Source organism: Beta vulgaris, chromosome 3, assembly GCF_026745355.1.
Source record: "Beta vulgaris subsp. vulgaris cultivar EL10 chromosome 3, EL10.2, whole genome shotgun sequence".
NCBI classification, from domain to species: domain Eukaryota; kingdom Viridiplantae; phylum Streptophyta; class Magnoliopsida; order Caryophyllales; family Amaranthaceae; genus Beta; species Beta vulgaris.
The window spans coordinates 8,657,581-8,674,293 of NC_079204.1; the positions used below are offsets into that span (position 1 = coordinate 8,657,581).

Genomic DNA, 16,713 nt, shown 5'->3' on the forward strand with positions numbered 1-16,713 from the left:
TTAACATTGACGCAGCGAAATAAAGACGTTGACATGACCAGGTGCGACACCGACGCTAGGACTGAGTCAAGGACTTAACAACCGTCCAATAATTAAGGAAGTGTGGCTACTACCTTGTTGCTAAGTTACCTTTCAATATTGAGGTCAAAATTGATGGCATAAGTGCAGGAGATTAGTTGAGATTTTGCGGAGCTACCTCTGAGATGCTTGGGCGCACGTTGCACTCAAGTAGTGCTATTTAAAGGTTGCGGAGCTACAAGGAAAAGGGTTAAAAGTTTCCAAACATACATACGAGCAAAGGCTATCATAGTTATGAGAATATTCATAAACACTTTACATTTCTAGCAGCTTTTCTACTTCATTCTACTAAGCAATTCTTGTACTTAGAATAATCATCCTAGGGTGTACTGACTGGCATTCACTCTGAAAGTCAGTTGCATATAGTGGATTTGTATACTCATATTCACCCGTGGTTTTTTATCCACCTTCATTGGAGTTTTTGCGCGTCAACATTTTCTTGCATCATTTCCCTTTTATTCCCCTTTGCATTTGCATAACATATATCACATTAATCTATTTGTTGTCGTCCCAATATAGATTTGTGTCACTTAGGCAAAAATCTGCATAAATAATAATCAATCATAAACTTGTAAATAGTGTCAAAACTCAAAGTGTAACAATTAAAAAGAAATAACAAAATTGAAGTAATATTTTAGACCTTTTGGTTTTCCGCTAGTTCTTTCTCTACGCACTTCTAATGATTTCACATCTAACAACTATTCACATTATGAAATGCGCAAGCATCATGCATCAACTTAGAATATTAGTAATTGATAAGAGAACAAAAGTAACCATACAATATAGATGACAAATTACAAATTAACAACTCTATTCTAACGCGCATTAGAGAAGTGAAAAGAAATTTGGACGGCATCTTAACTTCAAAGTATATACGTCCTCCGTTTCACAATAAGTGAAACATAACAAAGAAAGTAGAGAGTTGTCGAGTTATCAAGAAATTTAGAGAGAGAAAGTTGAAACCACCATAAAATAGAAGTGAAGAAGTATTGAAATTGTGGTTCCCTATTACTTTTTGGTGTTATATTTGTAATAAGTGTGAACTTTTTTTTACTATTTAAAGCTTGGTTTCACTTATTGTTATTATTCCAAATAAAGAAAGTGTTTCACTTATTGTGAGATGGAGGAAGTATATTTTGAGATCGCCTAGAAAAAAAAGTATATTATTTTTAGCTTAGCGCCAAACTCGTGTGAGGAAGATTAATATCTTTTTTTTTTGAAATTAACATTAATTCATTGATTCAAAGTCATACAACATCTACAATAAAAGTCAAAACTAAACAAATACATATCAAATGAAATAAATACAATTCTAATATGATAAAACCACGACCGCTGAGTAGATCTGACACTTCTGAAAACCCTTGTCTTTCACATCGCTGTCTGATGCAGCCTTCTGCAAGGGGGTCTGTCGATCTTTTGTAGTTTTGAAGTAGAACCGGATTCAATTCAAGTGATTGTAAACGAAATCTTGACATCTGTTGCAACTCCGCACAAATTTGGATCAACAAATCAACATCTTGAAATACACAAAAACCTAAAAACAAATTCTCTAAACTCTCACATGGAGAGAGATAAAACCCAATATATGGGTAGACATAACCCAATATATGGGTAGAAAAACTCTCTATTAGAGAGAGACTAAGATTTATTGGAAACATAAACATAAAAAGCTAGTAATAAAGCGAGAAAAGGGGCTTACCACCGCTCAAAAGGGTGGTGGTAGCCCCTAGGTTGAAAATTAGGGTTTTGTGAGAGAGAAGAGAGAAGAGAGAAAAGGAGAGAGGAGGCGCAAAGAGTCTTAAATCCTAGGAAGATTAATATCTTGAGCCTTCATGATTTAAGGATTATTATTTCCTTCTAAGATTTTTTTTCCTTTTTCAATATTACTGTTGTACAACTTATTAATAACTTATAATACCTCTGTTTTTTTAGATGACTCTTTTTAACTTTTGATACAATTCACATACATAACTTTGACTATTTCTTGTAATTTATACCTAATAAAAAAATATAATCATGTGCGATTTTGTTAGATCCGTCTTAACTTTTTGTAATTTTTGCTTATTGATAATTAGAGATATTAAAGTTCAAATTAGTACTTCAACAAGTGTATATAAAGAAAAATAGAAAATGGGTTTAAAAAAATAATGGATTTATGAAGCAAATCAATTAGATTTCTAACACTTACATTTTAAAAACCTTGTTTCCTTTAACGAATTGTGAAAATATAGAAGAGAGTCAGACGCATACCTACCGATTACTATAATGCAACTGATTATTACATATGATTTTTTTCCTACGTAGTTGCATTGCAAATTAGATCCAATGTCGATGAGCATAATCTCCGTCATGTAGAGTAAAGAATTCATAGTTCAAAGTAATTAAACATATATCTATTTAATCCTTAAACAACATACAATTCATATTTAAATGATATAAAGAAAAAATAAACTGTAGAATAATCAAAGAACAAGTGAATATAATACGCACATCGTTATTTCTAGAGTATAACACTACTCCCTTTGTCTTCATTTAGTTGTTCTATTTTGGCTTTCACTCTTATTAAAGTATAATTTTTATCATTTATATATTTGATTATGATAAAAAAAAAAAGAGAAAATTTGTCAAAAAACCTTTTAAAATTCAATTTCGCGAAAAAAAACTTTTTAAAGTATTCTTTGTAGAAAAAAAGCCACAAACCTAATTTTTTTTTTTTGCAAGATAAAATCTATTTGCATTTTCTGGTGTGGTTTTTGAGATGCATATAGGTAGTGCTGCAGCTAATGGAAACAGGGGCTTAAAGGAAGATAGAAGGGCCAATGCCAGAATTGAAAAAAACCATGTCGAAAAATGAAATTAGGTTTCATCTTGCAAGAGAATTTAAGTTTGTGATAAATCTTATAACATTTTTACATTGAGATAAATCTTATAACATCTTTACATAATAATATTTGTCTTTTTTTATATTAGTAAACTAATAAGATTAAAATAGGTTATATAAATATTGCAAGATTAAAAGTGAGGTAGAAATAAAAGGTGTGTATAATATAACAAGTGTTAGAGGTGTAAATATTATCTAGATTAGTTAATAGAATCTTATAAAAATGGTACTAATATTTGAAAATTAGAATTGAATTCCGTCTATATTATTATGTTTATTAGCTCATTTACACAAAATAAACAAGTGGTTGGAGGTGGTGAGGAAGACTTGCGCAGAGTAGTTGCGCTCAAATTGCAATCATGCAGGTACTCTAAGAACGGAGAACCCCCCGCAGAAAATCTGAAAGCATTTTAAATGAGTAGTCGGTAGCGTCACAAAATCTCACCTTTTTGAAATTGCAATCTTCTGCTGGAATATTTTCATTGGATTAGCAATCATAATCGAGAACAATGTTCAAATATTATATACTTTTCTAAGATGTCGGCTCACTATAAAATTGGGTGGACTCTATCAATAAAAAAATTAGTTTTCTATTCATCTACTTTTAGTTATTTAACTTCGTTAGTGTGGCTAACTTACATCCACTAATACGATTTTTATTATATTTGGAATTTGGTACATACGTGGGCTTTACCAGTGCTACTTATGTAAAGAGCAATTTAAGAGCTTAATCTCACAGGAAAGATAAGGACTAGGAAGGAGGTTGGAAGCATCACTTTCATAAATTATAAAGTAGGGGTAATATTCTTTTTTTTTTAGTTATTTTTGATTTTTTATTTATAAAGAAATACGTTCCAAAAATAAAAAATTGAAAAGTAACTAAAAAAAAAGAATATTACTCCTACTTCATAATTTATGAAGGTGCATGAGTGCTTAACCTATATTATGTTTAGTAAAATCCAACTTACTTGCTATAGACAGGGGCGGATCTATTCCTTAAAAAAAATAAAAAAACAAATAGGCTTGGAGAAAAAATTAGAACAGAATATATACGAAATCCAGCAAGGTATTATTGATGTATCACTCTTGTCGCGGTGGTAAGTGCAGTATCTTGAAGACAAGGAGATCTTAGGTTCGAGCTTGTGTTTAACATTTTGTTGTTTTTAGTTTGCTCTTTTGTTTGTTTTCTTTTTTTTCTTTTCTTTAATTTCTCCTATGCCCCAAATCTTTTCCATCTTCTACAATTATACCTTGTTAATTTAAATAATATAATACTTCATATAATAACAAACTTTATTTTAATTGTAGTTGTCTTTCATTATATTATAAGTACATTACACTCTCCTAATTTCGAATAAAAAGGTTCAACCTTTTATAAATCACATATTATAAAGAAAATCTTTTTTGATAAAGTATCCATGTATTTTTCCATTTCCAACGTTATATTTTGAATATTTTTTTCATTTCAAATTGTAGCTTTGATCATTTTATTCTATGTTGTACCCTCTGTTAAATCAACTTTAATTTTTTATTAGTTTCTTATTTTTAGATCTTCAGACTTACATTATACGGGAGAGAAAATTCTTCGGCTTTAAAAGAGTTGGATATGATAAAGTAGTAGAAAGTAGAGTTTTTACGGGAATAACTCTCTCATAATGTAAGTCTAAAAAATATAGTATTGACGTGAATTATATTATACTATCATGAACCGTTATTTGGTTAGTTATATTATGCTACCACTGATTGAAAATCCTGGCTCCACCACTGGCTATAGAGAGTGTTTAAAGTTTCCTGGTTCTAGGGAGTAGGTTATTTACAACAACTAATAGTAAATACGAAAGCTATAATTGTAAATATGGCATAAACCTTATTTAATATAAATAAAATGTCTAAGCTCTCATATGTGGTGAGCAATTATCATAATACAAATGAAATCAATCATGAAATTTATAAATAATAATATATTTGATAATTGTAAATTTGTAACTAACACGGAACATCTGACCAAAATACTAGTACTCTCTTATAAGGAAAAATGTATGAAGTATGATATGCAACTACATGTCAAAGACTGAACTACTCATCACTCAGTGCGCTTTTCATAAATTAGAAAGTAGGAGTAATATTCTTCTTTTTTTAGTTATATTTGATTTTTCATTTATAAAAAATATGTTCCAAAAATAAAAATAAAAAATAACTAAAAAAAAGAAGAATATACTGCTATCTATAATTTTATGAAGAAATATGTTCCAAAAATAAAAAATTGAAAATAACTACAAAAAAGAAGAATATTACTCCTACTACTTTATAATTTATCAATATGCATGAGTACTTAGCCTATATTATGCTTAGTAGAATTCAACTTACCTGCTATAGAGAGTGTTTAAAGTTTTCTGGTTCTAGGGAGTAGATTATTTACAACTAATAGTAAATACGAAAGCTATAATTGTAAATATGGCGTAAATCTTATTTTAATATAAATAGAATATCTAAGCTTTCATATGTGGTGAGCCATTATCATAATACAAATAAAATCAATTATAAAATTTATGAATAATAATATATTTGACAATTATAACTAACCCGAAACATCGGGCCAAAAGACTAGTATTCTCTTATAAGGAAAAATGTACGAAGTATGATAGGCAACTACCTGGTCATAGATTAAACTACTCATCAATCATGCACTTTCATAAATAATAAAGCAGGAGTAATATTCTTCTTTTTTTTAGTTATTTTCGATTTTTTATTATAAAGCAATACGTTCCAAAAATAAAAAATCGAAAACAACTAAAAGAAGAAGAATATTACCCCTACTTTATAATTTAATTTATGAAAGTGCATGAGTGCTTAGCTTATATTATGCTTAGTAAAATCCAACTTACCTACTATATAGAGTGTTTAAAGTTTTTTTATTCTAAAAAAAAGGTTATTTAACAGTAAACTAGTTATTAGGCCTAGGCTATACCCTGGGTAAGAAAAAATTTCAATTATTAATATAATACTTTATGATAATAACACTAAATATAACTTAGCCTAGTGGTTAGAACTTTAGTATATGTACCCGAGGTCTCGGGATCAAACCTTATACTATGTAATTTCTTAATTTTTTTTAGTGTACATGGATTACATGAACTAAAACTCCGTAGAGAGAGCGCCACATGGCACAGTTTCTTGTTTTCGCACGCCTTTTAATATATTTGTATAGATAGGAAAGTTATAATCGTAAATATGGCGTAAACCTACTTTACTATAAATAAAACATCAAAGCATTTATATGTGGTGACCCGTTATCATAATTATACAACAACCTTTTCCAATTTGCATTACAATACTAGTATAAGGGTCAACCCATATGGGCCATATCCCAAAGTTGAATCCCAATCATGTGGGGGAAGATTGAGCTCTGATTATCACGGTACTTTATTGCTGTGATTCGAATTAAGAACGAACACTAAAATATTCGTTCTACGCATATGAACACGTGATTCATCCTTGTAATGAAACGCGAAGATTTCAATGGATCCTTTTATATTATAAAACGGGCGGGGGCATTAATGGATCATGGATGAAAGGATGAAAGCCACAGAGAATGAATGTGGATATACAGCTAATTATTAGAGAGCCATGGAATTATAGTATTACTGTTTAGTTGACTAGAAATTTTGTGATCTGAATTTATCTAATTTGATCTTATCTGAACTTATTTTTTCTGATTTGATCTGTTCTAATCTGATTTGATTTACAAGATCTTATCTTTTCTAAAATATATTATTACTGTCATATTATTACTTTGTAATTCATTATTATGGAATTATAGTATTACTATTATTATCATTTTATTTCTATTAAAACTTTTACCCAACTTTTATTAATAATAATAATTATTATTATTATCATTATTATAAGAACAACAATTATTATTATTATTATTATTATTATTATTATTATTATTATTATTATTATTATTATTACTAAAAAGAATTATATAACCCAAGTCATTAATTTATAAGAGGACTTATACAATGTTTCACACTTTTCCATAAAAAGAATGTTTCACACTTGAGAAGTCGGCAGACTCAACTCTTTTTTTCATAGGAAAATTTGTCAGAAACCACCTTTTATAATCACTTTTTTGTGAGAAACCATCTTTTAAAAAAATTTGGTTAATTAGCCACCTTTTTGGTTCTTTTTTTTGTTGGAAGCCACCACTTCTCGGAATCCGGCGTTGACTTCAATTTTCAGGCGTTGACCATTAGATTTTCGCCATTCTTCCCCTTTTATCTTTCTCCCCCCTCCTCCCCTCGCATCCCCGGCAACCCACCCTCCCTCTCGCATCCCCGGCAACCCCCCTCCTCCCTCGTAACCTGCCGGCAAACACCCCCCACGACCATCTCACCCTCCCAGCCCTAAGCCCATCTCCTCCCTTGCATCCCCCGACATCTCAGGTGGAAGAAATGGCGAAAATCTGGAAAAAAAATAGCGAAAATATGATGGTCAACGCCGGAAAATCAAGGTCAACGCTGGATTCCGGCAAGTGGTGGCTTCCAACAAAAAAAAGAACCAAAAAGGTGGCTAATTAACCAAATTTTTTTAAAAGGTGGTTTCTCACAAAAAAGTGATTAGAAAAGGTGGTTTCTGACAAATTTTCTTTTTCATATAAAATAAAATAAGATATACAAACAACTATGACTTGCGCAAGAAATAAATAGATAGCGTGCAACTTCAAATAGCTAGAGAGATTTGAAATTCGATAGGAAGAGGAATACCGGATCTAAGTTTATAATTTGTATCTCGCACTTAGCTTATTTTGAAATGTAATCCAAACTTAGTAGTTCCGTTGTCATGAATATGATCTATTTTATATATTTCTTATTTTTGCATCAATCTTATGTTCTTAACACGTGGCTTTTAATTTTCTATTATTTAATAACAACAAAATAACTTAAAATAATGATAACAATGACATTTATAATGATAACAACAAGATTAATAATAATTACCAATATTAATAATTAATAAGTACAACAACAAGAATAATAATCCTTTTGAACAAATGTACTACTCCCTCCGCTAAAGGTTAGTTCAATGGTTAATCCTTTTGAACAACAAGATTAATAGAGGATGGCGTTTCTTTTAACAATTTTTTATTGCGCATTAAATCTCTTTTTTCTTTGCCTCAAGTGGAATGTATGGTCATAGGGTGGTGGTTTGTCTGGTATGCGCGTAATGGGGTCACCTTTCGCCAAGAGTCGTTCTCTCCGCTAAAGGTTAGTTCAATGGTTAAAGCTTTTGTGTATAAATTTGCTGTTTCAGGGTCTGTGGTGGAGGGAGTGGATGCATCGATTTCGCCCCTTTCTAGTCGGAGGGCGAAGGGAGTGGCTCGGAATCAGGTCTCCTAGTCTCCCCCCCCCCCGCAGGGTTTCTTCAAAGTCAATTTTGATGGTTCAAAACTGGCAAATGGCCAAGCAGCTTTTGGCTTTGTCATTCGAGACTCGGATGGTGTGGTTCAGTTGTGTGGGGCTGGTCCTTTGGATAGTTCGGTCTCTATTTTGGAAGCCGAGGCTAGGGGTCTCCGGGAAGGCATTAGAGGGGCTAAGTCCCTTGGGGTTGCGAATATTATAGTGGAAGGTAATAACCTGGCTGTTATTAACGCGATCAAGCAGATCTGGAAGATTCCTTGGACGATTCATTCTTCCATTCTAGACTCTAAGATCGAGTTGGGGCATTTTATGGATGTTCAAATTTTTCATGCTTTTCGGGAAGCAAATGCGGCTGTCGACGACTGGATGGCGCATCGGGGTCATTTTGCGGTCTCTACCACTTACTGGTTTGATATACCTGTTTTATCTTTTGCTGTAATCATCCGCAAGGATGCTTTAGGGTGGCCCAAATCCTGGGATCCTCCCTAGTTTTCTCTTTCCTTTTAAAAAAAAAAAAATGTACTACTCCCTCCGTCCCAAAATATAGTTCCCATTTCATTTTGCACAGTCTCCAAGACGTACCTTTGACCTATGATATCTTCTATTTCTTATTAGTAAAAAAATATAAAAAGTTGATATTACGAATTTATACATTGAGACGAATCTAACAAGACCCCTCATGAATATGTTCTTTTGTATACATTAGTAAGAATATTTGGTCAAAGTTTTTACAATTTGACTCCCAAAATAGAAATAGGAACTATATTTTGGGACGGAGGGAGTAATAAATAATAATACTCCCTTTGTATTTTTTTTATCTTCCTCATTTGAAATCTTGACACTATTCACAATTAAAGTCTTTTAGATTTTTCTCAATATATAAGAAAAAATATAGTCATGTGTGAGGTCTTGTTTGATTCGTCTCAATGAGTACTTTATTAATATTCAATTATTATAATTTTTACTAATATGTAATAAAAGATATTTAATAGTAAATGAGTTTTTAAATATAAGCATGATCTGTTCTGGACTTATTTTTTCTGATCTAATCTGATCTGAACTTATTTTTTCTGATCTAATATGATTTGATCTGAAATAAGCAAAAATAAGGTAAACTGAACATAGCCTTAGATGATATGGAGTATGGACCTAGTAGCCCACTGGCTATTTTATTACTTCATACTTTTTTTTAATAGTAAGGGGAAATAATATCGCCAAATCTCAATCTTCACAGATTTACAGAAATTTGGTTCAATATCTATTAGTTACAAGCTTGTACGTAATTAAGTAGTTGCCATGGTAATACATTACTGTCTAAATTCGTAAAGAAAATCCCATTCCATTATACATGGTATGACGGTAATGCTACTTCATTCCAAAATATCTATTTTCTTTCTAAAATTTCATTACCATCCATCATTACCACTTAAAAAGTGGTATTGGGTGGTAATGGACATTTATAAAGAAAAAACCTATCTTTTACCCAAACTAGTACATACACATGTCCGTATGAACAAAATCATACTCACGATGAACATTAAGGAATAGATTATGTACATATAGACCAAAACCAATGAACATTTACCAACTAAAGATGTACATATGTTCATTTGGCTTGTTATCCATATATATATGCTCATTTAGCTTATTATCTGTATATATTTGGTTTGTTATCCATGTACATATGTTCATTTGACTTATTATCAATATACATTTGGTTTGTTTTCCATGTATATGAGCGCACTATACCATACTCTATATACTAGCGTGTGCATCATCTAAACTTTGTATGTTTTGTAATAAAGTTTCAAACCAGTGGCATTGAGATGAGAATTTCCTTATAAATTTGCCTCAAATTTTGTTTCATAACCAAAAAAAAAGCAGCCGACAGTTCCATTTTGTAGTTTTGTATAATAGACAATGATAAACAATAAAATAACGATAGATTAGCTATTACAATAATTCGAATAAACGTGAATCAGGAGTCAGGACCAGCAAATAGCAATCATACATATGACAACGAATTTATGATCAGTAGTCGTCACTTACTCACTTCTCACTTGTCACCAATACTTAGCTTACGCCATGAATGACATTAATTATTTATTACGTTGAAGCCAGTATAGTGCTAACTACCACCACCAAACTCCTATATAAATTCTCATCACCTTGTAACATATTTTATCATCCCAATTCCCAAACATCTATTTCTTACTCCAAATTAGTGAATTACTACTACATTAGTACACTCTTTTGTTACATTATATTTCCCTTTGAAGTAACAAAATGAGCTCAATTCTTGGTAGCAATGCCACAGAAATTGCTCCAAATTCTGAAGAGGAGGCCTCTTGTATGGCAATGTGTTTGGCTACTTGGTCAGTTCCATCTATGGTGTTCAAAACTGTTCTAGAGTTGAACGTCCTAGACATTATTTACAACGCGGGTCCCACGGCCCAACTCTCCGCGGCGGATATCGTGGCCCAATTACCCACCACGAACCCCGATGCCGCCGCGGTTTTGGACCGTATGCTACGCCTCTTGGCTAGCTTTACTATCCTCACTTGCACTCAACTTGATCAGCCTGATGGCCAGCCCAAAAGGCTATATGGGCTTGGCCCAGTTTGTCAGTTTTTGGCTAAAAATGATGATGAGGTTTCTTATGCTGCTTTTGCCAACCTCATGCATGATCATATTATCATGGACACTTGGTGAGTGTGAATTTACCTTTTTTTTGTTTTTTTTTAATTAGGAAATTAAGTCAACCCAAAGGCTAAACCCCTACAAGGCTACTAGCTTGTAGGAAACACCAACACATTGGCTGGTAAAACATGCATAGCATGCTAAGGAAATACCGGGAAAGCGCTCTACCCCTCGAGCTAATTCTTATCCTTAATGTGAATTTACCTTTGAATTGCCTTATTTTTTACTTCCTTTCCTTTTCTCTGCCCCCTAATAATCATTATTAAAACAAAAAAATTCATTGAAGTTATTCTCTTAGTACTACCAAGTTGATAACTTATTAAATTTAAAACTAACAAGTCCAAACCTTAACTTATAAAGTCATAACATGAGATCAACAAAATATGCTACCTACCTATCTATTTATCTATCATTATTACATTGGCATGCGAATCAGGTTTAAATTATCACAACTACAATATATAAAAGATAATCTGATTTTTACCGTTTTGATATGAAGTTGACCCTAGAAAGAATAGGACTGGCGATGTTTATTTTCATAATAAAATGAATCGAAACAAATATAAATATGAAACAAAACGAAACAACTTAGATAAAATTAGTGATGGCCACTGGTGCTTTTCAAAAAAAAAAAAGTGATGGCCACTGGTGCAGGCTGGGCGGGCTGGATCGTGGGCTGTAGTGGGCTGGACTGAGATTTCACGGCTTAAGACTGGACCGTGAAATTCATGCTTGGGCGGGCTGGTCCGCGGGTTGAAAAATCTTGGCCCACACCGGTCTGTTACCGGTTTTCACGGTTCGTGGGTTTGGTGGGCTGGACCGGGCTGATGGGCCGGCATGAGATTTTTTTTTTCAAAATTATTTAATCATTGAAATTATTCATTATTGTTACATAAAACCTTTAAAATGAATTAAAAATTACATACAAATATTAATATTAATGAATAATTTCATTATTTTTAAATTTGATTGAATTATAATATATGCAATTTGATTAGCATATATACAATTTGATTAAAATATACACAATTTGGTTCAATATTTACTTGGATTGGGCTGGGCTGGTTCATGGGTCGGATTGGACCGGTTTCATGGTCCGGGTTGGGCGTTTTTAGTAGTGGGCTTTAGTGGGCTGGGCTCAAAAAATCTGGCCCACGATCCACCCACCAATTTCCCGGTTCGAGTTGAGCTGGACCGAGCTTTTTGCTGGCCCGACTCACACAGCCCACGAAGTGGGCTGGATTGGCCCGCACTGTTAGCCATCTCTAAATAAAATCATAACTTGAGTCATGTATCTTGACCTCTTAATAAAAAGGGAAACAAATTCCTTTTAGAAAAAAGAAAAGAAACGGAAACAAATTAATCCCAAACCTGAATCTTGCATAAGGCTCTAAAAGAAAACAAAGAGGATACCGGATATTCCATAATTAACATGATTTATATAGATGTCAGCTAATTTAATTTAATTAGTTAGTAACGTTTTTTACCGGATTAATAACTAAGTCTTGGGATCTGATCCCATCTACATCGCTGCTGGATTTCTCTATGCATAAAAAATAATACTGAAAAAATAGTACACGGGGAGAGAATAGATAAACTAAGTACTACCTCCGTTTCTTTTTAATTGTTACACTTACACTTTTCACGCATGCCGATGCACTACTTTGAGCCTTTATATCTCTAATTTTGTATTTGTAAAAAATATAAAAACTACATATTAATAAATTTCATACTAATACGAATCTAACAAGATCCCACATGACTATGTTTTTATTCACGTATAAATCACAAACGAGGGTCAAAGTGCAATTTGTGAATAGTGTAAAATGTCAAAGTGTAACAATTAAAAAGAAACGGAGGTAGTATTACTTTACACAAAACATCTACTTGAAATTTTATGTAACTTAAAACTTATATATTGCAGGAAACATTTAAAAGATGCAGTACTTGGAGGTGGAGTTCCATTCAAAAAAACTTATAATACAGGCATATTCGACTATTTGGGAACAGATTCCAGATTTTATAAGGTTTTCTATGATGGAATGGATCATCACTCTACCATTGTCATGAAGAAAATTCTGGATACATACAAAGGATTTGAGGGTATATCAACACTTGTAGATGTTGGTGGTGCAACTGGTCTTTGTCTTAACATGATTCTCTCCAAATACCCTTCAATTAAGGCCATTAACTTTGATCTCCCTCACATCATTAGAGATGCACCAACTTATCCCGGTAACAACATTCTCTATTATTATTCTGTTTATTCTCCTCTATTTACCTACAATAGTACAATTGTTGGTCTATTTCTTTCCCGAAGGTCAAAATTTATAAATTTGACCACGTGCAGCTTTTGGATACGATATATCCAAGAATATAATATTATCATATGAGATCTTGCAAAACTCGATTACAAACATAAAATTGTACAAAAATGATTAAAAGAGACAGTCTAATTTTTATATAAAAGTAGATTTATTTACTAAATGATTTAAACTAGTCCCCGAAAGATATTAACTTAGTTACTATTGGACTAATTTTCTTTTTAATATTAGGTTTACCATTACCTAATTTTAATCTAAAAATAGACGGTCTCTTACAAGACAAATATACTAATGAATAACTTTTTATAATCAACCTATCAGCTAAGGTTGCGTATATTATTTTCATTAATCAAATGAGTATACGGCCAGTGACTTTAATGAAGTGGGTAAAATAATTGTTAGGAATATTGACACTTCAGTTTGTGGTCCCCATTTCCCTTTTCCCTTATAACTCACGTTTCACTGAATTGGGCTGTTTTTTTTTTTGTTTGGGCTAAGTTAAACAATAAAGCAGTAGAACTTCTCCAAAATTTTATAGGGGTCAGGTCAGTCCTGCCCCATAAAAAAATTTTCCCTGAACGCAATAAACAAATATTTTATATCTCACAAATAATATCCCTTTATTGCATTTAAAATGAAACAGAGGAATTATATATAAAGAGATTTATCTTGTACCTCCTCTTCATAGTTAATTCAATGATTTGCATTTTTCTCACAGGTGTTGAACACGTTGGAGGGGACATGTATACCAGTGTTCCCAAGGGTTGTGCTATATTTATGAAGGTACATTTAGGCCATTTTAACCTTACTTGGTTACTATTTTCCCCTTCATAAGTGATTAACCTTATTTGGTTACTTTTTTCTGTTTCTGTCAAAGGTTTGTTCTCTTCAACATAAAATAATTGAACTGAATTGAATTGAATTGAAATGAACTGATATGAATAATGTGATATGTAAGAGTAAAAGTATTGTCCAGAACTGAACTGAATTGAACTAAACTGAAAATAAGCCGGGGAGAAACAGTTTTACCCCCACTTTATTTTGGCTAAACTTTATTTAGATTTCCATCTAGCATAATGACACAAATGATATGCAATTTAAAGTCGAATTTCTTGGATCTTAAGCAATTCAAAACATGAATTATTTGGATGAATTGTGACGAAGTTTCCCTTTATACAGTGGACCTTTCAATCAGGAACTGATGAACAATGTCTGAAGCTATTGAAGAATTGCCATGAATCATTGCCAGAAGAAGGGAAAGTAATAATTTGCGAGTACGTTGTACCTGAATCACCTAAAACCAGTTATCAAGCACATACCGCTTTCATTTGGGATGCAATTATGTTGACATTTCCAGGGGGTAAGGCAAGGACTAAACAAGAGTATGAAACCTTAGGCAAACATGCCGGGTTTGAAGAATTTCGAGTTATTTGCTTCGCTTGTGATACTTGGGTTATGGAATATCTCAAAAAGAAGAGCGACATTTAATTTAAGTTAGTGGTCTTATCAAATTATGAGTAATAATTTAGCTTAATTAACTGGAATAAGATGTAGTAAGATATCAATTGTGAGCTTTGAAATTTTCTTCTTTTAAAGTTATCTTCCATTTTGTATGACATTGTTCTTGCATTGCATAATTAGTAATTTTAACTTTGAAAATCAATATTATCAACTTTAAATTTTTGTTTTTGAATTTCTAATTTGATGGCATAACTCCCTTTCTATTACTAATTGTTACACACAACTTTATAAATTTTCTATTATGAAAAAATATAGAACTCCCTAAACAAACTATCCGTTTCTTCTCTTCTCCCTTCATGATCTTCTTCCTTTTCTGCCTTTCTGTTACCTATGATATCACTGTTAGTTTGTTATCTGTAATATTTTCATGTAGAACTTTATATGTTTTCGCACGTCTCGCTTGTACATAGATGAGGTCATATAGTTCTATAAAATTGTGACTCTTCACCCAAATCCAATTAGTTTGAAAGGAATTTGATTATTTGTTCGTAGAAGGAACATAAAAACAACAATAGAAGTTGTATGGGTACTATCCAAGTCTACTGGCGGACAGTTATCATGTTCGGCGGCAAATGTCCAGGACGCGAACTCATGAGGAGGAAATAAATGTTCCTCAATATGAGATCGGGACTGCTGTTGCGGCCACCGAAGAGGACAAAAGATAGGGAATCTTCTCTCCGACAGATTCATTACAACCATACACATGTTAAAGGATTACTTATATCCTGTCAGGTGAATAGTATATCTATAAATAACCCAATAGTACTATTTCTGCAGGTACATTCTCTTTCATACTAAAAATAGCTTATCTCTCTATCTAATCCTTATCGAACAGATTCATTACAGTCATACACGTGTCAAAGGATTACTTATCCTGTCAGGTGAATAGTACAACTATAAATAGCCCAATAGTACTATTTCTGCAGGTATATTCTCTCTCATACTAAAAATAACTTATCTCTCTCTAAACACTCTCTCTCTAATCCTTGTCGGACACTAGCTAACTTGAGCATCGGAGGGGGTTTCCTCACAACCACCCTGAGGGTAGCTCACGTTTGTTCTCGTGCAAATCACCACTCCCGGATAGTCCCAATTACTTTCGGACAACTCTTAAGTCCGCCACCGTTTTTTAACCGGAACATAAGTTTTTTTAAAATGATTTATAAAATTTAGGATCTTCTTTTCCTCTATTTTCAAACCCTTTACTAAATATGGTTTTTTACTTTTAGAATTTAGGAAGATGAAGATGGGAGGAGAGGGAGAAAATTAAAAGTTTAGAATGTTATTAATGGAGGGTGGTGGGAGCTGGGAGGAGAGATGAAATACGAAGATGGAGAGGGGAGAGAAAAAACTAACGAGGTTAGGGTTCCGTCATTAGTAAGAGTATCTAGAGCCCAAACACAAAATTCGTTCAAGGGTATCTAAGAAATTCCCCAAATGTAATGAATAATTTGAGAGTTACGTCAAATCTCAAGAATACCTAAGGAAGTTTTCCAATTATATATTATGAAATAAATCATTATATAGTCTAAATCTCCAACAAAATATACTAATTGGTTAAGTTATGGTCATTTTCTACTTGATGTTATGTGCATAGATAAGTTCTATTATCTCTATTATATAAGGGAAGGGGGGAGCAATGGTGTCCTCTTTTGAAACGCCTATTTTGCGCCCCTTCTCTTTCTAAATTACAAAAGGAATGTCAAAATCAAAATATCGAAAATAAATTTACAACACTCACTCACAAATCACTTAAAAGAAGAAACTTTACAAATCACCCATT

The 16,713-nt window shown here is 32.4% G+C and overlaps 1 protein-coding gene across 1 annotated transcript; it reads left to right on the top strand.

Moving 5' to 3' along the window:
- Positions 1-10,561: 10,561 nt before the first annotated feature.
- LOC104888557 (caffeic acid 3-O-methyltransferase) lies at positions 10,562-15,102 on the top strand. Its single transcript, XM_010673577.4, has 4 exons — positions 10,562-11,093; positions 13,010-13,320; positions 14,128-14,192; positions 14,589-15,102. Exons 1-4 carry the CDS (start codon positions 10,672-10,674, stop codon positions 14,895-14,897), a joined length of 1,107 nt encoding a protein of 368 aa, XP_010671879.1. The 5' UTR covers positions 10,562-10,671; the 3' UTR covers positions 14,898-15,102.
- Positions 15,103-16,713: the final 1,611 nt, after the last annotated feature.